Source organism: Gossypium hirsutum, chromosome A11, assembly GCF_007990345.1.
Source record: "Gossypium hirsutum isolate 1008001.06 chromosome A11, Gossypium_hirsutum_v2.1, whole genome shotgun sequence".
Lineage (NCBI taxonomy): Eukaryota > Viridiplantae > Streptophyta > Magnoliopsida > Malvales > Malvaceae > Gossypium > Gossypium hirsutum.
In genome coordinates, this window is record NC_053434.1 from 6,755,255 (window position 1) to 6,781,713 (window position 26,459).

The 26,459-nt window shown below is 29.1% G+C and overlaps 2 protein-coding genes and 1 long non-coding RNA gene across 4 annotated transcripts; 2 read left to right on the forward strand and 1 right to left on the reverse strand.

The window, feature by feature from the left end:
* The first annotated feature begins 461 nt into the window (after positions 1-461).
* On the forward strand, positions 462-2,140 carry LOC107923266 (AAA-ATPase ASD, mitochondrial). Its single transcript, XM_016853479.2, has one exon. The coding sequence runs from the start codon at positions 512-514 to the stop codon at positions 1,916-1,918; it is 1,407 nt and encodes a 468-aa protein (XP_016708968.1). The 5' UTR covers positions 462-511; the 3' UTR covers positions 1,919-2,140.
* Positions 2,141-12,364: 10,224 nt separating this feature from the next.
* On the forward strand, positions 12,365-22,154 carry LOC107924263 (uncharacterized). Of its 2 annotated transcripts, none has more exons than XR_005904779.1 (3): positions 12,365-13,533; positions 18,618-18,805; positions 20,584-20,938. It is a non-coding gene; the product is annotated as an uncharacterized lncRNA (long non-coding RNA). The 2 variants fall into 2 exon arrangements; XR_001691743.2 differs by having other exon boundaries at positions 12,368-13,533; positions 20,599-22,154.
* On the reverse strand, positions 21,088-24,187 carry LOC107924262 (beta-glucuronosyltransferase GlcAT14B). Its single transcript, XM_041080842.1, has 4 exons — positions 23,330-24,187; positions 23,122-23,197; positions 22,898-23,013; positions 21,088-21,919 (listed from the first exon to the last, which is right to left on the reverse strand). The coding sequence occupies exons 1-4, from the start codon at positions 23,919-23,921 to the stop codon at positions 21,402-21,404; spliced, it is 1,302 nt and encodes a 433-aa protein (XP_040936776.1). The 5' UTR covers positions 23,922-24,187; the 3' UTR covers positions 21,088-21,401.
* Between the last annotated feature and the right edge of the window lie 2,272 nt (positions 24,188-26,459).

The following is a 26,459-nucleotide window of genomic DNA, read 5'->3' on the forward strand; positions in this document are numbered from 1 at the left end:
TGAGTCAGACCCATTTTTCAATAACTCATAAGATTGGTAAATCATTGATTTATGTTTATTTTATAGTTTATATTTGAGGATCGTAAATATTTTTTTAAATAATATTATTTTTAAAATTTAAACATTTTAAGAGTGTAACACTTTGTAAAATAGACAAACATAAATTATCTTTAGATTAGTTATATCAAAATTATTATCTAATGCTTTAAATTATTTTAATTAAAATATTAAAATAATATCAGTTAAATCTTTTGTATTAAAAACTTAATATAATTAGAATATGAAGGACAGGCAAAAAGTCTTAACGAGGAAGCAAAATTTAGTACGTCGGAAAAAGCCTTAGCTCATAAGGCTTTTTGCCGACTTTTGGAAACTACGAGACAAATTGCAAGTCAATTCTATACCTGATTTTTTCCATTATTTCAAGATTAACCCCATTTCTGTAAACGCAAACCACCTATTTTGTTTGCAATATCTCCAGGACAAAACAAATTAAGAAATCCCTACAGACATGATTTCCCACCTAGGCTCCATATTTGCCACTTTAATGTTTGTTTGGGCAGTTTTCCAGCAATATTTCCCATACCAATTTCGAGGCTATATCGAAAAATACTCCCAAAGATTGCTTAGTTTTGTCTATCCTTACGTTCAGATTACTTTCAATGAGTTCACAGGTGAACGTCTGATGAGGAGCGAAGCATATTCCGCCATCGAAAACTACCTTAGTTCCACTTCCTCTTCACAAGCTAAGAGACTCAAAGCTGACATAGTGAAGAACAATCAGTCTCTGGTTCTTCGCATGGATGACCATGAAGAAGTTGCAGATGAATTTCAAGGTATAAAGCTGTGGTGGGCTTCTGCCAAACATGTTGGCAAAACACAGTCGTTTGCTTTCTATCCTGTCACGGATGAGAAAAGGTTTTACAAGCTTACTTTCCATAAAAAACACAGGGATTTGATCATCGGGCCTTACCTCAAACATGTTTTGAAAGAAGGTAAGGCTATCAAGGTAAGGAACAGGCAAAGGAAGCTTTATACAAACAATGGGTCGAATTGGAGCCATGTTGTGTTTGAGCACCCTGCAACTTTTCAAACACTAGCAATGGAACAGGACAAGAAGGAGGAGATTATGGAAGATTTGATTACTTTCAGCCAAGCAGAAGAGTTTTATTCGAGAATTGGGAGGGCTTGGAAGAGGGGTTATCTTCTTTATGGTCCACCAGGGACTGGTAAATCCACCATGGTTGCTGCAATGGCTAATCTTTTAGGGTACGACATTTATGATCTTGAGTTAACTGCTGTGAAAGACAACACAGAACTGAGGAAACTGTTGATTGAAACGTCAAGCAAGTCGATCATTGTTATCGAAGACATCGATTGTTCACTCGATTTAACTGGTCAAAGGAGGCCAAAAAAGGAGAAAAAGGATGAAGCTGAAGAGATGAAACAACATCCAATGCACAAGGCAAGCATAGAAGAAGCTAAAAGTGGTCAGGTTACACTGTCGGGGTTGTTGAATTTCATTGATGGGCTATGGTCAGCTTGTGGGGGTGAAAGATTGATAGTATTCACGACCAACTTTGTTGAGAAACTTGATCCAGCTTTGATTCGAAAAGGTCGAATGGACAAACATATAGAATTGTCGTATTGTGGATTTGAAGCATTCAAGGTGTTGGCTAAAAACTATCAGAAGGTCGACTCTCATAAGTTGTTCGGCAGGATTCAGGATTTGTTGAGAGAAGTTAGAATAACTCCAGCTGATGTTGCTGAGCATTTGATGCCAAAAACTGCATCAAGGGATCTTCAAACTTGTTTCGAAAGCCTGATCCAGGCTCTAGAATCTGCAAAGCAAGCACAAGACAGTAACAAAGAAGAGACAGCATTGATCCAGGGATTGTCTGAAAAATCAGTTCAATAAGAGGGGAGGGGATTGAATGTAAGGGAGTGACCCCAGATTGTAGGCTTATAGATTGTATTAATCAAGCAAGCAAGCAATCAACTACGATTTATGAGAAGTTTATGGATAATAAAAAGGACTAGAAAACTAGAAATGGATGTATTCAAATATTTTTTCAACATATTAAATTTTCTTATAAATTTTGTAAAATTCTTTTCCTATATCGACATTATTTTCACTTTTTTTTTTTGGATTTTATATTTTTGAGCCTAAAGTTTTCTGGGCATTAACAGCCTTCAGTCCATGATTAGAATATGGCCTAAACCTAAGCTAAAATTCTAATATTAATATGTATTAATCAATCTATACTTCTCTACCATTATAATTTTGGTTATGTGAATCTCTATGAGCTGCCAACCATGGCTCAACCACGGAAGCCCCAGTGGCATCCACAATATGTCTTTGAACTTTAGCCTTTGTAAACTTTAACTCCAACACAACGAGCTCTACTCCCCATCAACTTACTACATCCTGCTAAATTTGCTTGCTTCTCTAACCAATGCAACGTCTTCATTTCGTCATAAAACGCCGCCAGATGCTTATTCCCTGCGCCAACCGATAACCGACCACCACAACTATAGCATCACACAATTTCGCTATCCTCCGGCAAAAGAAATTGTTAGCAACCAAATCGTTGTTTCCGCTCACCCAACCGCCAACGTGAGTAACCTTATCGGTACTTTTTTACAATTTTAAGGTAATGGTGAATAACCTTGATAAGAATTATTATTAGATCTTAAATCTAAACCTTGGCGTTTCCCTCAAATGTCTCTGTTTTACAACAAAAAGAAGCCGGAGAAGAGAGGAAAAAAAAAAGTTTTGGATTAATTACGGAAAATTCTTAACTTTAGTCAAAAGTTTTAAAAAAAATTAACACGTGTTAATCACTTAATGAATTAATATGTTAAGTTAATAATTCATTAATGAATTAATATAATTTTTAATGATAATAATTAATTCAGATAATTATTTTAATTAGAGTGACTAAATTAATTAAATAAATTAAAGTGATTAAAATAAAAAAATTATATTTTAAAATGATGATGGGGTTGCCAATTACCAATTTGCTCAACAAATTCGTTAGCGGCTAACACCGCTAAATTAGTAACTAAACCTAATCCTATTTTCCTTAGACAGTAATGGAGAGATTAGAAGGAAAGTAACTATGAAAATATTTACTGTTACTTGAGACATAGACCAATATATATAGAATATCCAACATATTTACTAATTTTGATTTAATATATAACACTACCTTATTTATTATTATTGATTTTTACATTTTAAGTACACTTTTGTATAAAAAGCTCTTACGAACAAAATTATAAAAAATATTAATTAAGCTGCTCCACTTAATTAGCATTTAATTGGGCTCTTGCTTTTATATCCACATTAATTGTTAAAAATTAGCTAATCAAAGACAGGTTATATCTTTCACTTTTTAAATTATATTATTTTAATATTTAATAATTTTATATATTTTATATATTTTTTATTTATTGAATTTAATAACCTTAACATGATTTTAATGTTTATATTAGAGTAGTATTATATATTTCGTACAGGTTTATTTTTTTAATACTTTTTAAATTACATAATATATAAAAAATAGTATAATATAAAGTACTATAAATTTAAAAATGGGTCGAGTTAGAATTGGGTCTTGAATGTTTAAGCTCAAACCTGAAACCATATTTTAAAAGATTTTATTTTTTTATCCAAACTTATTTTTTAGACTTAATATTTTTACTCAAAACGTCTCAAATTTCGAACAAATTTTTGAACTTAAACAAATAATCACAGGATTGTAATATATTTTCTAATTTTAATTTAATACGAAAGTGTAGTTGATAAAGAAGAATTGTTATTATGATTGAACTCTATTTTTTTTTTAATTCAAAATACAAAGCACCGCTTTTTGGAAAAATGGTTCAAACCATACTTTAGTATGTCTCATGATTTTATATATGTCACACATGATCTAACAGTGTTAAGAATTTTTGCTTCTTCCTCTTTCGTCTTTTTAAAGTTATTTATTGGGAAAAGAACCCATGGCCCAAAAATGATGGATGTCATTTCAAATTGGAAAAGAAGGTAAAATTAATTAATTAAGGGTCAAATTTATTTTGTTCATATATTTCTAGAAGTTTAATTATCAATGCATATTAAACCCCAATTTTCCACTAAACATATTGATTCTGTCTCATTCATTGAAATTTCATGCCAAAAATATAGAATAAAGAAAACATTACCCATGTGATTTTCCATTATTGAGGAACTAATTGGCCAATTTTTATTTAGGAAATTGCCAGGTTATAACTGATAAGCATCTTGGGCTTGATTCGATCCTATACAAGATGATGCTTTTTCACACTTACATAATTTTTTTCTAACTTTTCAACATAATGGAAAACTAGAATTTAGATAATAGGGTTCAATTTCCACAAATTAGTTTGATAAGATTATATATAAGTTAGATATAATAAAAATAAAAATAAATATAAAAATATTTTTTTAGTAGTCTATGTTCGAGGTTCGTAATTATTCCTACTATTGAAATTATCTTTAAGATTTGAATTCGTATTTTTCTTTTTGAAAATACGTGTAGAAAACATACTTTTATTCCATGTTAAATAATTATGGTTATATGCTGATAATCTCTTGACCTATTGACAAAAATATTATGTTGTGAAGTATAAGAGTTTTAGTTCAATTTAAAAAAAAAAAACCCAATCTCCACCTTCAATTGATATATTAAAACTAACTAAAATACTAATTATAAAATATAATGTGATAGTTATTCACCTTAATTTTTAACCATGTACAACTTACTGTGAAAGTTGCGTGGAACATTTTCTTAATATTCCTTTTTTAAATGAAATAACTAAAAAAAGGGTATTCCGGAATTGGGGGAGAAAAGGAATAAGAGGCAATTAACATTCCTTCAATCTTTGTCTTGATGTTGGAGAATGGAGACCATGAAGAACAAGACAATATTTGGCAATTTATAGGAAGCTACCCCCAATGACTTGTCCATCACAATCTCAGTCTGCATTTCGCCTACCGAACAAACTAAAAGGCAATATTTTCGATCCCTTCGATATTTAGTAAAACTGTATTAATGTATTTAATAATATTGAATTAAGTCACACTCACCGTGAAAAAATATGAAAAAAAAGGACTTATCAATTATTTGGAACTTTCAACTCTATTAAAATTTTTGTTGTCTTTTATTTATTTTTCTTGTTTCTTTTATTTTTTTAAATTGTATTACTTTTTAAATTATTTTAAAATGAATGAAAAAATTAATATTTATTACTTTGCTAATGTGGTAGTAGTCCACACTTATATCACATTAGCAATCAAATAATTTTTTAAAAATCAAAAACCATATTCTTTTTCAAACTTTGAGATGAGATTGCATCCTCACTTTATAGCTTCAATTCGAGCTTTTATCACCTACGCGTTGAAAAGTAAAGCTTAGTAAATACATTGAGAATTAAACTTTAAATATAATTTTTAATCTTACCATCTCAATACTTTTTGTTTTGCCCATGGTACACTAAATAGAACTTATAGGATATGTGGAACAATCACTTTCAATTGCACCGAACTGCCATATTCCATCCATATCCAGCATGTTCATAGATTGTTTATTTGGGCAATTTTTATTGTCATTTTCATTGTTGTCACTTATCAATTAGTTGCATAAAAAACTTTACACTATTTACAATTTAGTTTTTATTAATTTAGTTTTTATTTTCATAAAAATAAATGTTCATTCAATTATCACTTTAATATCATAAACACTTCACTAAAATTCTCCATTAATACTTTATTACACACATCAAATTTTAGTCACTTTGCTAACTAGTATTCTTTGCATAAACTTCACTTCACTTACTTTACAATCTTCTCGAATTAGTCCCTACTAGCATATATTTTCATTAATCACCATCCTCTCACTTATTAATCACTTCACTTCTATATATCATTACATTTTGAAAATGTTATTCTAAAATCTTAATACACTTAGGCACTTTTATATATTTTACAACTTGATCCTTTTCAATCTGAAATTTATTTATTATTATTTTTACTACTCAATCGCTTTAAATCAATTCTCTTCCATGTAACACTTCTCTTGAATAATTTTTATTTTCTAACGTTTTTAATACTTGTAGTCATTTCTAAGTATCTTGCAATCTAGTTCCTAACATTATAAAATTTTAATAATTACTATAATATCCTTCTAACTTCACATTTCATTCAAATTCACTATCACATATTAGAATATTTCATCATAATATCTTATTTCACATATCAAATTTTTACACACTTCTCCTCTCTTATTTCAATTTTAAATTTCACAACATTTATAATTTAGTCATTAGCATCATGAAAATTCATTATTTAAGATAATATCTCTTCAATACCACTTTGTATTTAACTCACTAACACTTAACACTTCATTTAAACTCTTTATCCTATTACTTTGTTCTACACATAAAATTTTGTACACTTTTCAATTTAGTCCCTTGTTTCATACTTTCATTACACAACATCAATTCACTTTGAAATTTACATTAAATAGATATTTTCACTATTCTTTAATTAATTTCAAATTAAATAGTAACAAAAATATTTTAAATTAATCACAAAATTTTTAATATAACAATTTCACATATTTTATACTTAGATTCTAATAGGCAAAGTAAAATTCTTTAAGTACTTACCTCTCTTTTGTTAGGAATTCACTGTTTTTGCTTTAATTCTCTTCCTTCTGCACTTTAGTCACCACTTTCACCTTGTCTCCAACACTTTTATTATTTATTCTTTTTTTCTACTCCATGAACACATCAAATACATAATCTAACATGAATTTTATAAAAATTCTTGAATTTCTTACATTGTCTCTTTAATCCCTTCACTTTCTTCTCAATTTTCTCCACTTCCACTACCCAATTTCTTTCGTCCAAATGATAATCTAACTCTCTATGATCTCTACTTCACTTTTCCTTTTTGGTGGCTATGAAAATTCTCATGAATTTTAGGTAAAAATGGTGAAGTTGATGGAAAAGTACTATTTTGTAAAGAAAGCAAAGTTTCTCCCCTCTCTCTTTTCCCACTGATCACGTCGAAGGCATGGAGAAATGAAGAACTTTCTTCGTTTTTCCTTTCTTTATATTAACTAAAAATAAATAAAATATTATTAAATAATTTCACCTAATCAAATTTTATCACCTGGGCCATAATTTCATGATAATTATCCTATTTAGAAAATAACTATTTTACCTCTCAACATTTTTTACAATTTCTCCCTTAAATCACCACTTTATTTGATAAAATTATGATTTAGTCTTTTATATTATCCAGTTATTCAATTTAGTCCCTTCTTACAAATTTCATCACAAGGAATTTTTTTGGATATTCACGCATTTGGTCCTTCAATTTTTTCTAAATTTACTCTTTAACCTCTCAAATTTTGAATATTCACACTCTGACCTATCACTTTTCACTTATTTACAATTTAGTCAATACGTTTATTTCTCTCAATACACTAGTCCTTTCAATTTTCTTCCAATATCCGACTGCCTTCTCTACTAACACTAATAGTTTCGATTTAATTCCCTTAAAAAAAATTAACACGTATCATCTTTTATTAACACTATTCTCGACTTAAGGGGTTTAAGAATGTTAAATTTGGAAGGCCAAATAAGTCATTATGCTGAATATATATAAAAACTAAATGAAGCTTTAGTTGAGATAATAAAGTTGAGTCATTTGATTTGTGGTGTCTCAAGTTCAAATATTGCAATGACATTTTATAAGTTTTATATAAAAATATAGAAACATAGAAACACCCTCAAATTAATATTTATTATTTTATAAATGAACAGTTTTTTTCATTATTTTCATGTTGAATTGGTATCCAATTAATCCATGTTATGCACATAAAGTTCTTAATCAAACTTTACTGGTTGAAAGCTTTATATTATCAAACATAAACATGATTTGTATCAATAAATATAACAATAATCCAAATATTGAGACGTTATAAATGAAGATGGGAGTTCTAGACATTATATATATATAAACAGATTGATAATAACCTATAACGAGATTAAAATTAAAAAAAATTTAAAACTTATAAAATAAATAATATTAATTTGATGTACATAATAAATACTAGAAATTATAAGTGATTGAAATAATTTATTAATTAAAGGGTATTAATCATTATTTAAAAAAAGAAGGAAATTTTAGTTTATGCTGACAGTCATGAATGGAGTTAGAAAGTTAGATGGAAGGGCAAGCATTATTTATTTATTGGATACTTAAATAAAATTAAACATGGAGTTAAAAAAAGGTGAAATGAAATGAAATAATATAAAATTTGAAAGGTGTGGTTAAAGAGATTTTGAACAGTGTGGAAGAAAAACATGTGCGATTGTAAGAGTCATCCCAGACTTTTCTCACTTGCTTCCTCTTGTCCACCAAAACCAACACTTTCTCACACGAAATTTCCATGCATTGATTTGCAATCCACGCCTATATATGAAGATGGCTAATCAGAGAAATGAAAAAGCAAAGCAAGAAATGCGAGAAACTGGCGGTTGGGGGAATCTTGTCGCAGGAGCGATGGCACTGCCTTTTGTTTTTGTTTTCCTTGTATAGCAACACAGCACAGTGCCATCGGCCTGCGACAAGGTACCCTGCAACTTCCTTTAATTTGTTCGTCATCTTCTCCATGGTTTCTCACAGGTATCCATTTCTTTGCATTAATTTATTTATTTTTAACCCAAATTACTGCTTTTTATGGATCATCCGTCTCCGTTTTCTGTAACGCGTGTTATAAAGCAGATGTTGATACTGTTGAAAGATGTATCAGTGGCACTGGCAGGCAATTGTAGTAACTGGTTTTTCACAGTAATATAGATCAATTCCAAATTGCTTTGTAAATTTGCCTTACCCAAAATTCAGTTCAAGTAATGCTCAATTTGGAGTCTAACACAGGGATTTTTAAACAAGATGAGTTTATAATTTTCCTGGGGATTTTAATGATTAAACATCAACCCATAAGGTGGGAAAATATCAATTTAAATTTCCCTCCAATTATTTCTTCCCATCATAATTGTGTAGACGACAATTATCTGTCAACGTAGAGACACACATGTTATATATGGAACCGATAGTATTGTTGCTCTTGTTCAGCTGACTTTTTTTTAGGGTAAACTATACCTCAAATTATTAAACTATTGATAAGTTACATTTTGATTATTTAACTTCAAAAAGTTACAATATAGTTACTGAATTATTCAAAAGTCTTCATTTAAATCACTAGTATGATAAAATTATTGTTGTATGACCTTTTCTATTTGCATTGCTTGTGCCAATCTAAAGCTCTCAGTCCCCGTTTATTTTACAATTCATTTTTTTATGACACAAATTTGTGAACCAAAATCTAAATTTTTTTTCTTTGATCTTCGACACTGATTGTTAGATCGATTTTGATCTAAAGTATGTTTTTCTACTCATCGAGGGGTATTGATCCACCGTACCGATAATCAAATCGACACTTGAAGGTTGTTAGCTGGACTTAAAAGAAAAAATGAAACTTAATAGCCTAGTGACTTAAATAAAAACTTTTGAAGAGTTTAGTGACTTAAATGAAATTTTTTGAATAATTTTGTGATCATTATAAGTTTTTAAAGTTGAATGATCAAAATGTAAATTTATCAATAATTTAATGAGTTGAAATTTTTTTAAATCTCTCAAATCCACAAACTTGTAATAACCTTTGATCTTATTTATTATTATTTTGCTAAGATAGGGAGATAATTTTATTAAAGGGAAAAAGAATAAAAAGAATTAAGAAATACACAAGTCTAAATTTCAGCCTTGGTGTCATCACCAAAATACCAAACATAGTAAAATACAGAAGTTAAAAAAAAAAAGTATAGGGTTTCTTATTTAAATAAAACAAAAAATAAATTACAAAAATAGGATAGGTTGTTAATTAATTACGAAATTAATATGTTTTCTATAAACAATGTGTCAAGTGGAACAAAGTATAAAAAACAATATTTTTAATAAAAACAAATTAATTAATAATAAATTAAAAATTAATTTTTAATTATAAAGTGGGTTGAGGCTAAATTGTGAAGCAGCACCACTTTTCCTAATAAAATAATTGGATTAGTTTTAATAACTTAGGAGGATTAAATTTTAACAAATTAAAGGGATTAATTTCTTTACTTTATATAAAGTAAAGAGATAAAAATTTATAATTAGAGCTTTAAAATAAACTTAGAAATACTAGACATTTTATGATTATAGAAAACATATATAATACAAAAAAATGAATATATGAGAAAATAGAAAGCATAAAATTATCAAAATTTTCTAATTTTCTACATATAAATTGTTGAATTGATGATTTTATTAATTCGTTGCATATGAATTGATAAACAATTGATCATGAAGTAAGTAATTAGATGATTCAGTTTAATAGTATTAAATAATTTGATTAACTTGTTAAAATCGATTTAACATAATTATGGTGAGATTTGAACCCGTGTTATTTACATCAATAAATATTAACTTTATAACTAAACTAATTTTGTACTTTAATATAATCTTTGCATTTTTAATTGTATTATGAATACTTTATCACCTCCATCAATTGTATATATTGATAATCTTGTTGATTAAGGTAGTGTTAGAAGTTAACTCAATACTAACTCAAAATTGATAAAAACACCATGATAAATAATTGTTGTGCATTTAATATTCTTAATATCATATATTATTATTAATTAATTTCAAACCATAAATTTTATTATTTATTATATTTTATTTTTAAATTAATATTTATGCTCAAAATACATAATTTCCACACATATGCCTTTAATAGAATATCAGAATTACTTCATTTAGTGACACTAACTCGAAATGATAAAAAAATCCAAATTTAATTATATTAGTAAACATATCAATTAAATACAAATATATCATTTAATTTGAAACCCACTAAGTTTTATAGTAAAACTAACTTATAATTTATTTCTTCTAAAAACACCTACGATTGATAAGTATTTTATAAAGATATAATAAAATATTAAAAAAATAAATATTTAAATAAAGAAACACGTGTCAATTTTTTTAAAACTATTTGTAGAATGAAAAATATATATTATTAGTGTACCAAATACTCATTACTTTATATATAAAAATTAATTATTTTAATAAATTTTATGGTTTATTCATGATATCAATTTAATCAAAAACTTAATAAAATTAGAGATATTTATGAGTCAAACTGTTGATCTATTAATAATACTATTATTATACATCTTGAGTTCAACTTTTGAGTCTTGAATTTTAGTCGAATCGATTATAGTTGTAAATGATTTAACCCTAAACCACGCATGTATATCCAACACCCGATTTCGAATGAATAAAGGATATTAATGTTTGAAGCTACATTCTAGCAAAATTGAAAAAGGGAATCAAAGCAGCCCACATTTAACTTGCTGTCGATTTCCAATTTAATTTTAATATGGAAAAAAGGGAAACGAATAGTCAGCGACCAACAGAAAAGTGACAAACATAAGCTTCTGGGCCTTTAATATAGATGACGTGTTTCATTCAAAAGTGGAAAACAATCATTAATCATATTTTATTCCTTAATTCCTAATTCCAGAGTTGACTTTGCTTCGATCCCTCAGCAGTGCAGGAAAACCGGCAACCCTAATTACTGTAAAACAAAACAGGTTATGACGCACTGGATCCGAACCGTAAACCAATACAATTTTAACTCAGAAGCTAGGTTTTTCGATTTTTTCCTTACACGAAAAAAAAAAAAACTCTTTCCCTGATCTCAGTCTTTCAAACAAGTTTGAGCACTTTATGAATCTCTAGCACTTTGATCCAACCAGCTGGATTCTTGTTCTTTTTCTTGCGTCCAAGGGAGATGACCAGATAAGTTAAAAAGAAGCAGTGAGCACTTTGATCCTAACCCTAGCTAGCTATGATGGTTGGCAGAGTTTGATCGATTATAGGCGCCACACCTTGCTCTAACAAAATCCTTTTATGTCAGGTATATATTAATTTCAATTTTCTAGGCATAATGTTTACACTAATTATCAGCTAAATCTTGACCTAGTCCAATCCAAGTTAATTTGCATGAATGGCCTCGTCCTTCTCTTCTTAATCTATACACTAGTTGACACTTTGACAGCCTTGTTATTCTGTCTCTTCCTCTCTTCTTTATTTATGCTTATTTAAACCATAACCTACATCTAAGGCATGTGATTGCTTAGTTTTATTTATCAGTTTGATATAGTTGTGTGACCACAAGCTTCAACGGATCTGCATCTTTGTACATTATTTGGGTTCCTATTACACATATTTCGGTTGGTTTTATTCCTTTTGTTTTATATAGAGGTTGAGGCTTATATATATATATTTATATGTACATATTTCAACAATGTCCTAGATATAGCTTGGAATGCATTAGGGAATTTGGAGTTATACGGTTCAAATGGCCACTATCCACATCAAATTATTAGTGAGGATGGTCCATGAGGCTTTTTTAACGATGAAGTGGCTTTATATCTTTTTGGCTTTTCGATCGTGAATGGTTGTATTGGTTTTTTGATATTTTGGTTGTGTCTGATTTGCAGTTTGGAACTATGAATAGGTGTCATGTTTGTGGCCTTTTATTAATGAAATTTCACTTCTTGACTGAGCAAAAAGGAAAAAAAATATTAATGAAAGGTCACGGGACGAACCAATCACGGTCTAAAAATGCTCTTTCAGTGCTAGCATATATATCCTTCCCGTTAATAATATAAATATCTTAAAGGGCTTAATTTCAGTACTGTAATGCATTTCTTTTTCATTATCTGGGTTTTCAGTTACGCATATTTCAAGCATATACATGTTGATTATTAACATAGTGTACTATAGCAATCCAAATGCATCACTTAGATGGCCAGTTCAGGAAACATTATTCAAGGAATATCTACATGAACACAGGGAAACAAAGAGGATTGGGACCTGAGGGTAGTGTTAGTGCACTGCAGATGGCATTATACGGACAGCAGACAATGCTGACTAGTCAAGGACTTGTCTTTAGATTGTTTGGGTTCATCACCTGTCCTCTATACCCCACATTCCACTATAAGGTCCTATAATATCATAACCTTACCTTACTCATTTGATAGTATACTGCATATATAGACAATCCATATATGTGTGTGTGCAGGTTTGTATTTACTGAATATAATACATGTGGCTGAAATTGTTCCCTTAGTTACAAGTTTCTATCAACTACTTTTTCATTGATATGTGATAGAATTTTAGTTAGAGATCAGATTGAAGCAAATTGAAATAAGTGCAGTCGCTGCTAGTACAAATTCAAATCAGCTTGTTTTCAAGATAATGATCAAGTATGAATCTTTCTCTGAATTCCTCCCATATGAGAAAAGTTTTCCTTTTGGGCAGAATCTTTCGGTGCTTGGAGCTGGATTTCTGACCTTGTGATTGAATCTCCAATGGCTGAGATATTGGTAAGTTTAGCCGCTTTTTTACTTTAATTTCTAAGTTTGATGCTTGGCTGGTCGTACTGCAATTTCTGAGATTGATAAGCCTATCTAGGTCCAGTGAATAATATAGTTAATAATTGACATAAATCCTGTCTGTATCATGGTAGCAACTAGCAGTTAAAGAAACTATTAAGTTTGGCAGCTTCTTGGTTTAGAGATAATGGTGGTGGAGCCAATGCAATAAGAAATGCATTCTTTAAAATAAGCCATTGATTAATAAAACAGAAAACTATTGGACACTTTAAAAAAGAAAATTAGGGTGAAGCTGAATCTTTATTCTTATGAGGTAACAGGAGGATTTCTTGTTGTCACAGTTCAAACCAAAAATATTCTAAGACCATGCATAAATGAATCAATAAACACCCTCCTCCTAGGAATTGTGAGATTAAATAATAAATTCATACAGCTTTTTCTTAGCAGACAGCCTGTTTTTGTTTCTTATTTTATTCAAAGGTTTGAATTTTCTAGTTCAAATAATGCCTCCTATGATTTGATAATATATTAATCTTCATTTTGCCATGATTTGTCTTTGTCATCAACCAAATTATTCGGTTGAATTAATTGATAACTCATTCGATTGGGTTGTGGCTTAATTAATATTACTATTTATTTAATTTTAAATCTGTTTTTCAAATATTGAAACACATGCTTTTCACTAAATTGATTAATTAATCCCAATCCAAAATTTTTAACATTGGAGCTTACTATGAAAGCTGTTTTGATATATATTTAATGGGATTATAATTTTTTCACTAGTATCAAGGGACTTGTTTTGAGAGAAGCTTTTCAACCTTAAAGTATCGTGTGTTGGTTCCCCCTCAATGATGGTCTTGTTCATGCTGGGTTTTGTCTCCCGCTTCTCCTGAAAAGTCTTGAGGAGTTTCGGCTGGTATTATCTATACCCATAAATGTTATATAAAGATTTAGGTTCAAACCTCCTTATAAGACCAAATATTTACATTCTTTTAGTGGGTGAGGTGCTTCTTTATAATTAAAACAAAACTCAAAGTATAAAATCGAGCACAGATGCCCTAAATACAATACTGACTACCATTGAGAAATCTGTCGACTCCCAACAAATGACATTTCGAAGACTTCTCCAAGAACAAGCTCATCCTCCCCTCAACAATAGTGATGTGATGGGTTGATATTAGATTTGCTCATGAGTCAGTCAATTATTTGTCCAGACTCAAAGACATCCTACTATAAATATGGTTCAGGTAAAATTTAAGGCTTGTTTTTTTATATGAACCAAGCCTTGGGCAAGTATTTTGGCCCAAGGCCAACTCATCCTCAACTGAATACATTATATTATAAAAATAATTATGTTAATTATATATGTTAAATAATAATTATATATTTATATTTATATTAAATCACTAATACAATAACAATTATATCCATTACCCAAAACTTAAAAAATATTTACCCAACTAAATAATCCAACCCAAAATATAAACTATTTATGTTCTTTAATATAATAAAATTTTATTATATTTATGGTAGTATTTTTTAATATAAAGTTAAAAAACTTTTATTTTAACATTTTTAGTGCATTCAGTGTATTATATTTAAAAAAATTATAAAAAATTATTTTTAAATAAAAATTAATTTTAAAAAAGTCAAATATAGACGGGTTAGGTTAAGCCCAAATTTACATATTTCTTCATTTGAGTCAAGTTTAAACAAAAAATTAAACCCATTTTTAGAGCTAAATTAGACCCGAACTTAAAATTTTAATCTAAATATTTTACATGTAACTAACCTAAACCCAGCACAGTGAATGAAAATCCTACAAATAAAATTTGAGATAATAATATTATATAGTTATATATGGCAAATCACAGTATGAACAGAGACAGAAGAAAAGTCTTTGATATTTAGAACAATAAGTATTTATTATATTTTTTTATGTTTTTCTAATATAATATAACATTTATTATATTTATGGTAATATTTTTTAATATAAAGTTAAAAAGTTTTTATTTTAATATTTTTAGTGCATTTAGTATATTATAATTTTTTTTAAAATTTTATTTTTAAATAAAAATTAATTTAGAAAAAGTCAAATATGAACAAATTGTGCTAGATTCAAATTTACATTTCTTAATTTGAGTCAAGTTTGAACAAAAAAGTAAACCCATTTATAGATCGTTAGATCAGATCCAAACTTAAAAATTAAATATTTTGCATAAAACCAACCTGAACCAGAACAGTCAATGAATAATCCTATAAATAAAATATGAGATAATAATATTATATAGATATACACAGTATGAACAGAGACAGAAGAAAAGTCTTTGACACAAGAAAAGTCTTTTTGTTGACGATATTGTGAATCCATAGTAGGTTAGTACTCCAAGTAAATTTTTGTTGATGGTGATGGGTTTTAAGTTTTAAATAAGAAATGAAAGTTGTTCACACTATAAAAAAGGGTACGTGCAAGTGGAGATTTAAGAGTAGGTTTGAGGGCAAGTAAACATATCTTTATTATATAACTTGTAATATAAGATATTATTATAAGTCATTTGATTCACCGCATCCCAGCTGAAAGTTGTTTGAACCCAGAATAGGATGCAATTGATTTGACTTTGAACAGTTGAGAAATTCTCATTGGTGGTTTGTCCTTGATTACAACAACAACCCACATTCATTCCTGGTCTTTTTAACCTTACTTTCGGAGTCCCTACAGCCAAATCTTTCAAACTCGTTTAATAAACGTTGAATAAAGAAACAATTTAATCAACACCAACTAGCCCAGTCTTCGAGCTCCCTCCACATGCAGCACAAATTTTGCATTTATATATACATGCACATTAGGTTGTGAAATTAAGCAGTCAAGGAGATTTAAAGGTTAGAGATGCAATGGAATCCTGTCGCAAGGGAGATGGTGTATATTTCATTTATGAATTGAGATAGACACACCGTCTCTCTGCGCCAGGATTCAGTGCTAACCTCTAATCTTATCGGGGTTCCTTGCTTTGTCTGCAGACTTTACAAGGTTAGTGCACACTATACATATCTATATCTATTCCATCTTTTTTATGGTTTAGAGAAAACTGCAGGCAGGGATAGACGAATGGATTCGAGTCCCAAACGTATTGAGTTAGTTGCATCAAGTACTTGAATCAAGCATCGGGTTCATGTCTTTTGAATTTTTTTTTATATATACAATTACTAATCATATATAATCTCTCTAAAATTTTAAATTAAAATAATATGTATTAAAATACGTCTAAATCCATATCTTCTTAATTACTACAGCAATAGTATCAACTAAGCTAAGACTTGATCTATGAATACATTTCTTGATCTGTTTCAAATTCTCTTAGCTCATATTTCATAGTATGATCAATAATTCTCCAAATCAAATGCATAATAGTTCTTAATTTATTTTCTTAAAGACTTGTGCATTCGTAATGTTAAGATTAAGGGCAGTACCCAGTTCTCCATTAGCATACATGAAACCTTTTGTAAATATTAAGTGGTTTCATCTACGATATTTAAGTAATTAAAGTCTTCATGTGCCGGAGATTTCTCAAAATTCATATTAAAGAGAGGAAGGTTTACACAAGGGGAGTGTTAATGAGTTTGTATTTAAACTTAATTAGTGACGCAATATTAACACTGGTGTTTCTACAATTACCGTACCTGAATGAGGTATTGATTATTCTGATAGAAGAAGGGTGACACTTTCTTTATAAAATAATATTGCAATCAGTCTTAGATGTTAATTTGTCTATCAGCAAAGGTATTTTGATACGAAGAAGGTTCATTCTTTATCTGTAATTTGTATTGAAATTTAAGTTGGAAATAAAGTTAACACATGATTTAGACGTAGGATCATATTGAAATCTGGACACTCTAACATCTCAACCTTTTTTAGCTTACTAATTTTCAATTAATTTTTAAGTAATACATTTTTAATTATTTTTTACCTATTATTAATAATGATAATTTCTCTTTAACTTTTAAACAATATACAAATTCAAAATTACATAAGAAAATAAAGTATAATTTTAATTTGAAAACAATTAAAAAATAGGTTAATTAAGCATTAATGATAAACATAAAATATATTATTTTAAATTGATAAAAATAAATTTGATACAATTATTTACTTCAAATTTTTAATTAATAATTTCAAATTAAATTATACTTATTTTAAAAGTTAATTAAATAATATCATGAAAAATAAAAGAGTATTGTTATCAATTTAAAAGTTTTCTCAGGCTCATCTTTTTATAGATAATTAATACAGTCAATTAATTAATGGCAATACTCTCCCAACTCCAAAATGTTATTGAAATGTAATTTTAATATTAACAAGTTAAATCTTATTAAATTTTATTATATTTCATATTATCCAATTTTAATATAATTAGTTGATTTTCAGATTGTCATCTCCTTGTTATGACACTTAATTAGAAACGTTAATGAATTAGATGGATCTTATTTAAGTTGCTCATTTTGATTTAAATAATTATAAATTATATATATATATTCATTTCACCTATTAGAGTAGGAAATTTGTAGGTGGACTTGAGTAGTAATATTTAATTATTGATATAGGCAAGCAAATTGGTAACATGAAAGATGGTCAACTTTGTTGAATATTTAATTATGATGCCTTTTAGGGTTGTTTCTTTGTAGAATTTCTTTTTCGGCCGCTCTTCCTACATTTTTCCATAGAAAAACAAAATTACTTCTCTTTTGTTTTCAATAATAGGAATTATAGCCTCCCCATCATGCATGCAGTCAACTATGTTATCACATCATCCCTTTATCAAATTTTCACATTTTATGACGATATGTGTACCTTAACAAATTAATAAGAGATGCTGTAATAGATTTTATATACATTGCTAATGAAGCTTTGGTTTAATATAAGGCAATTAATTGTAGTTATGCTTAAATGATTGGTTTTGATTATAAAATTCAAATATATGTAGAATATATCAAATACCAACTTTATTTATTATTTTATTATAAAGAAAAAAAAAGCAATGTAGAAGAAATAAAAGGTGAAGCCTTTGCGCTATAAATAGGTGTGCTGGGGGGAGAGAGGGCAAGAATGCAAGTGAAAGAGAAAGGGGAGGCGAAGGTATGATGTCGCAGGAGGGTTGACACTGCCAATTTAAGCCATTGCTATTTACCCTCACTGTCAGTGTCATCCTTCTGCGTCATTATACCTTTCCACTTCCTTTTTTATTCAGTTTGCCGATCGCTATTTCAGGTATGCAACACTGATTATCTCTTCTTCTTTTTATTGTTATTATTAGGGGAGATTTTAATTTTTAACTCAGTTTTTGGTTCCAGATTGTGTGTATTTTATTCGATACACCAAAATATTTTGAATATGATATAAATATGATTTTTTTAATAAAAACGGGTTAATACAAACTTAAAAAAAATATGAAATTATTCCTATTTTATGGAGTAAATTGTATTTTTAGGGTGTGTTTGTGATTTTATATTTTTATATAGAAAAATAAATAGGATTTGAATTTTAAAAATGTCTTTTTAATTTTTCATTTTTGTACTTTATCAATTAAAGCTTCATTTTATAGAAAAAGGGAATAGCAGAAGGTATCCATGACCGATTTATTAAAATTTTTTTTAAAAAAAAAGAGGGTGTAGGACATTGTAACACATTTCAGGATTATGTAATTGTATGATTGCAATGATTGGGTATGTATAAAGTGGCGCTGTGAAATGAATTAGTCAACAAATCATAGTTGTCAAGTTCCACACTAATTAATGCATGCTTACTTTTGGCCAACATTGGAAGAAACATTTTTCATTCGCTTTCAATATAAACATTTGTATATATTTTTTCTCCAAATTTTCAACCACAAATAACAATAATTATTATGTTATTTTAAAAATTTATAAATAGGTTTATGAGTTTTACGTACCCATTAAAGCCTCAAATAATTTTTTTACACATGTCTCACTCAAGTATGAAATTAAAATTCTTTTAAACTATTTTTTAAGAAGGAAAAAGAAAATCAACTTTCGGCTACTTTTCATTGATCTTGATGCATAGTACTTCAAAGCTATTTTTTCCAACGTCGACTTTATTTAGTTACCGGGAAACTATATTTATTGCATTGCATTTATCCCACTTCGACTTTTATTTTTTTCCTTTTAATTTGGAGAGACTAAAAAGTTTATTAGATAAATTTTTGTAATAAATAAAATTATCACGTGTAAAAATAAAAAGATTCTGGGTAAAAAAATAAATTATAAATTTATTTAACTACAAAATAAATTGTCAAAATCAAAATAAATTTAGATAAAATTTACACATGATGAGAACATGAGATGTCAAAATTTTGACTGAATTAGTATCATCTATTAATTAAGTCCTAACTTGATTATGAAATTGTCAAAAAGTCTTTATTTTTATAAAATAACATAGTAATATTATAAAATTTTATTATTTTTAATTAATTTCTAATAATTTTTCATAAATTTTAATGAGCTTTCTTTTTTTTTATAAACTTTTTATGTTTTCTTTCTATTTTTAGAATGAGTTTAGACAAATAACTGTTCAAGTTTAAATGAAAGTGGACAATTTTTTTTTTTTGTAAATAACGTGACACTACCACGTTAACAAATCAGTGTTGAAGCAACATCTATTAATAGCCACATCAATGTTGTTGTTAAATCTTAACTATCAATATCAATCAAAGGGCTTGTTTAGTCAATTTTGTTAATTTAAGATTTAATTAGGTGTAAAAGGTAATTTAAAGAGACTTAATTGATTGTTTTGATAAAGTTTGAGAGTTTATTTTAATAGAGTATACGTATAAATGGTAGGGTGGCCATATATATGTTTAACAAGTAGTATTGAAAATCTATTGTATGACTATATTTTTAATTAGTTGTTTTCAGAAAAAGTTGAAAAGATGAGCATCATTTGACACAGAACTAAACAGTGATGTTTCAGTTAAAGTTAATAATACCAAAATTCAGGCACGAGACTAACCACATTACTCCCTAAACAAGCCATGAATTTTGCAGAGCTGAGAGATAAAGAATGTGATCACAGCACCTGCTTTTTCAATTTGATTCACGTGATTGTGCCTCCAAGCCAAGCCAGTAAGCCTGATTAGTGAATGGTAATGGACAAGGTTACATAATCCATTTTCATGTTTCTCCTGCACACATATTCTAACATTTAAATCATGTGGTGACGTACCTATTTCTTTCACTTTGTAAACAACACCTTAGTTTAGTTACGTAAAGAAATTTCATGGTTTTAAAATAAGAACTTAAGTCCCATCTTTTACCCTACACTTGTAATCCAAAAAGGTTAGAAACGTAAGATAGTTTAATAATAAAATTTTGATTTTAGCTAAAATTATCATGTTTAGGCGTAAGTGATTAAAATAAGAATATTTTGAATTAATTTATTTTTATATGAAAATATAGCACAAAAAATTCCTGATTTGTGGTACTCAAATCAAAATTTTAAATAAGAGTATAGATAAGTGAAGAAAGAAAACCATGTCGACTGCAAGGCAAATAAATTCTATTGTTAAAAATTTGCTTCAATTTGTGATGGTTACATAACACTACAAATATAATATATATATTATCTATCAGTGAACCATCTGCGATCATAACTCTATTAATTGATATCCATCAATGAATCCAAGCTTCCTGCCTCTTGCCAGAAGTAATACTGAATAATGGATATGGATGCATCGTATGAAGACCAAGTCTTCGTCTTCATCTTCATCATTGTCTTTGTCTTCTGAGATATGTATAACCGAACACTAATTGGTTTGAATGCCCCCCTAATCAAGTTTCCGATGGTATTATTATTTGCATTGTCGTGGTCGGAAATTGTTGTCGGATAGAAGAGCGCTAATCAAAGTTTCCAACCTTGTTGCTCCAGGGCCAGGCTTGATGACGGTTGTATTACCAATAACGGAACAAGGATCACTCCCATTTTTCCCACTTCCTACACACCAACCACCAGGAGTGAACATGTCTGGACCACGAGACAAGAGGTCAGAGTCGATTTTGTCTAGCGCTGCAGGATCATCCCGAGGGAACTTTCTTGCGAAAGGAGCATTGCTGTTGATCATCCGTTGCATGTCATTCAGCCTGAGGTAATGAGGATGTTGCTTGGGAGGGTTATCCCATGATATGAAATGGAGGTCACTGTTCACGGTAGTGTTACGGAATTTTTGAGCATTACAAATCACGGTGTGGAAGTAACCTTCTGGAGAAGATAAAAAGTTAGCGTAGTACATGAGGACTGTTCGAGGTAGGTTGTCCCATCCCCAAATGCAGTAATCGATAAAAGATCGAGAAAGTGCCATCCAAGCAGAACCTATTACAGAAAAAGAGATGCTTGTCAGAGATACCACCTAATGCAGATATAATGGTGAACATTATGGTTGTCTAATAGAGATTATGGCAACAAGGTAGTTCACGAGATAGTAGAGGAAATTCTGCAAAAATGTTAATGAACATGTTTTACAGAGTAACATACATGACACGACAGCCAATTCCAAATATGGGAAGATCGGTGATGACTAATACACATAAAACTTTCTATTTTAAAACGAATATGCAAAAAGTCCATAATGCATCTTTCTCCTAAAAGACTTTCATCACATAATCTAACAGGGTTAGAGTAAAGAAACTCAGGTTTCATCGCTAATAGCAAACAAAGGAAAGATACAAGTAAAAACAATTTAGTGTCCCACCAAGGTCTTTTGGCCTTCTAACTAGCAGTCCTTTATGCCGGAAACAAAGCATTCTTTGTGTACATTAGTATGACGCTGCAAACTAGCAGCATTAATCGAGTGAAGCATTTGGGACATGTCATTTACAACTCTACATACCTGTCCACTTCATTTGGAGCAGAAACTCCGAATTCTTGTGACAAGCAGTATTAAGAAGAAAAAAATCGCATCAATAAGCTGCTTTCGAACAATTGGAAAGAAGAAGAAAACACGACAAGGTAAGTCATTTATTCTCCATAGTCCACCAAATTGACCTCATTTTAAATCTTAGCCGAGTTAAAACTACTGGTCTTTGAAACCCAGATCAAGAAACTATCAATAATCAGATGTGTAAAGTCTTGAACTGTGACCACTAATATGCTTAATAAAGAATCCTAAGTGAACACTAGATTCCACTATTCTAACAATGTCAACAAATCTATTCAGTGAAACATCATCTAAAACAGATCATTTAAACAAATCTATGAGAGATCATTAAATAACCGATAAGTAAACACATCTAAATATAGTAACTAACACAACTTTCAAAGATATTAGCAGAAGGTTTCAGCATCTTTTGCCTGTAAAGAGTTTGAATGCAGTAGGCACGCTTCTCCTTTGAGTAACCCAAAACACATCAGCTTTTTTCAAACTGTACAACCCTGGATCTATAATAATTGGCTTAGCTCTATGAAACCTGCCATTGCAACACCAAGAATCACTCTGTTTCCAGGAGTACAAGATTACCCAAAAGTAGAAACTCGGAGGAAATTTGAAATTTAAATGCTTTGAAAGATGTACTCACTCTTTCCACCCAATATTGCTTGTATGATCAATGAAATTCAGATCCCTTGGCAAGTATGAAAATGTATGTAACAGATCTGAAAAGTAATCAAAATCCCAAAGCTAAATGTCAACAAATTGCAAAAAAGGAAACCTTTGTTGAAATGGGAAAAAGGAGTTTTTCTCATAACCATAATCGAAGATAAATTTATTGGAATATCCAAACTCACCATCTTGAGTAACAAGGGGATAATCAGAAGCACTAAGATTAATAAACCAATCCCAGTCTCCACCTTCTTTCAACAAAATTGCAGCAGCATGAAGCGTATTAGCAACCATGGTAGGACCCCTATAAGTAACCAAATTAGCTTTCACGATCATCCTAACATTCCTGAATTTGTTAAACACTTTATGATCTTTCACAAACTTCTCCAGATCGAGCCTCTCTTCAGAGCTAGCTTCCCGGTCAAGATGAACTACATATTGATTCAAAGGATGGTAAAGGGCCAAGAGGGTCCTTCTCAACATCAGGCCATCACCGGCGGAGCCTGAAATGAGGTAAGCGAAGCGAGGAGGTGGAGGGAGAGTGGAGACAGGGATGGGTTTCAGTTGGCTCTCCACGAAAGGGGAGGAACCGCCGAGTACGGCGGAGGGATGGTAGAAGAAAAGAAATGGGGAGCCATCAAAAGAGGTTAATGTTGTTAAAAAGAGTAGAAATAATGAAACAATGGAGCCAAGAGCTAATGGCAAGATCCATTTACGCTCCATTGCTTGGTTACTGTTGTGACGGAACTGCGCGTAATAGGTTCTCAATTTCTTCATTTCTTCTTGGGTTTCACTTGTTGGGTGGAAGGAAAGAAAATGAGAGGTGATGCGATCTTAATCTAACTGCGAGAGTTAAATTTGCTGCTTCGAGAGTGAAATTAAAGAGAGGCCTTATTTCCCTCGTGTGTTAGATACAGAAAAGGAAAGTTTATCGCCGTGAAACAGGGGAATTTCGGACAGTTTAATTAGGTGTTAAACCTTCCATTCATTTTAGAATAGCTGTACTTCTATGCTCAGCTAATACATTTTTTTCATTAGAATTAAGAGTATTTTCTTGTAAATGCTGAATTCTTAAATTATTTGAATCAGTTGTACCAAAAGTGGTAAAAACAATGAGTAGATTTTTTTTGAGTTTGGTTTGTAGTTATTTCCAAGAATAAGTATATTTGAATTGTTTTTTGTTTTGAGTTATTCACATTCAAATTAATTCTAGTTTCAGTTTTTTTTTTTAAGAAATTTTAAATTAGTCATTTAAGTGAATAATTACATTGTTGGGTTTAGAGTGAAAAACATTAGTATTTTCATTAATGTTAGATTGCGTCACATTTATTATGTGACCGGAAGAGTGGGAGGTTTTCAAATGAAGGATGGTTTTTTAAGAGAAAGAATAGTAGGTGAATTTATTTAAAATTTTATTTTTTTATATAAAATTTAAAAAATACATACATGAATTTTAATCATTAATTCGTTAGTTTCATCGATCTGATCGATTATAATTTGGTTAAATAAATTCATCTAAATAAAAATATTAATTCAATTGTTAGTTCAAATTAATTTTTTAGCTTAGTTCAACCAGTTCGTATATGTTCACGCGTCAACTAGTCGTATGCCTCTTTTCGGTTAAATTTTGACCAATTCTCAGTCCAACCAGCTATTCCAATCAATACAAACAACCATGCCCAAAACACAATAATTTTCACTTTTTGAATTTCACTATCTCAACCAAAAAAATATACTTAATTTCAATATCGATTTTTTTATAAATTTATTAAGTAATTATTTTCACAAGCATCATCAAAATGTTGTAACTCAAAATAATAAATGACTTAAAATCATTTCAAAACAATATAATAAATGTTATTATAAGGTTTTGTTTTTATAAATAGAAATCCACAGTGTTTTTCTTTAAATATAAAAAATTATAATTATATTTGCCTCAGAGTTGACTTGTAACAATAAATTGGAAAGATTATTTAAAGAAGAAAAAATTGGGAAGGTTGAGAATCGAAATATATGTATTACTTCTAAAATTGACAATATAAATGTTGTGAGCATTTGATTTTCTTTATGGCCAACTAAAATGCTAGAAAGTAGACACTAACCAAGATGCCATATTACCTACCACTCAACCACAAATTTTAATCCTACACACCTATTATATAAGAATCAGAATTGGGATACATTATTAATATTATTATCAACATGACATCATAGTACATTTAATTATTACATATATAAATAAATGTCTTTGATAAACACATTCAACCTATTTGATTTGGATTTGGATAGAAAGTTGATGGTAAAAAATTCAACTACATGCTAAAAGTGACCCGGTCTCTTTAAATTAGAAAATTTTACTTTTAATGCTTTTTATAATTTTAAAAAATTTAAATTAGTATATGGTAAAATTATATTTCATCCCTCTCAAAAATTAGAAAAGAACGATTTAATCCTTTAAAAATTATAAAGATGCAAACTATTAAAATAATAAAATTTTACTTTTACTATCATAAAAATATATAATTTAATTATGATTTCCCTCGAAATTTTCTGACGTCATCTCTTACTTCAATCCTACCGTTGGATTGCTATATAAGTTTTATGCGTAAGTTGGGCTTTATTTTCTACTTTTCCAAGTGTTGAGTTTTCGTCCAATGAGTAGTAATACAGTAATTTTAAGCGTAAATGACAAATGAATGAGAATTAGGTTATTTTGACATCGGAGAGGTTGTGCCAAAACAGTAAAATGATAGCTAAAACTATTCATAATAAATTCCATCCTTGTAATCTCCCCATCTCATAAGATTTGTTTTTTCTTTTTCAATATTTCCTTAAAAAAAAGTTAAATAAAAAAAATTTAACCTCAAATATAAAAATAATTATCAAGTATAAAAATTAACTTAAATTGAAAGAGAAATTTAAGACTCAAGATCAATTATTAAATTTAAGCATTAACTCGGATAAAGATAATTCAAATTTTATATTAAATAATTATTAAATTTTAAATTTTTTTGTTTGATATATTTCGAAGGGATCTAGAAATCCTAAAAAAATTAAGTAATTAATGAATATTAAGACAAAATTTCTTGTACCTCGTTCAAAACGTCATGTTATTTTATCAACCTTGATTCCACTGTTATAAAATAATTCACAATTAAATTCGAATTTTTTACATAGAACTATTATTTCGTATGATTTTTTTAATATTTTTATTATAAATTTTTATCATGTCTATTATTTTTTACATAAAGTCTTGAATTATCTATAACCCCTTATCAACCCATAAATAAGAGTACAATGTATTTTAGTACACTC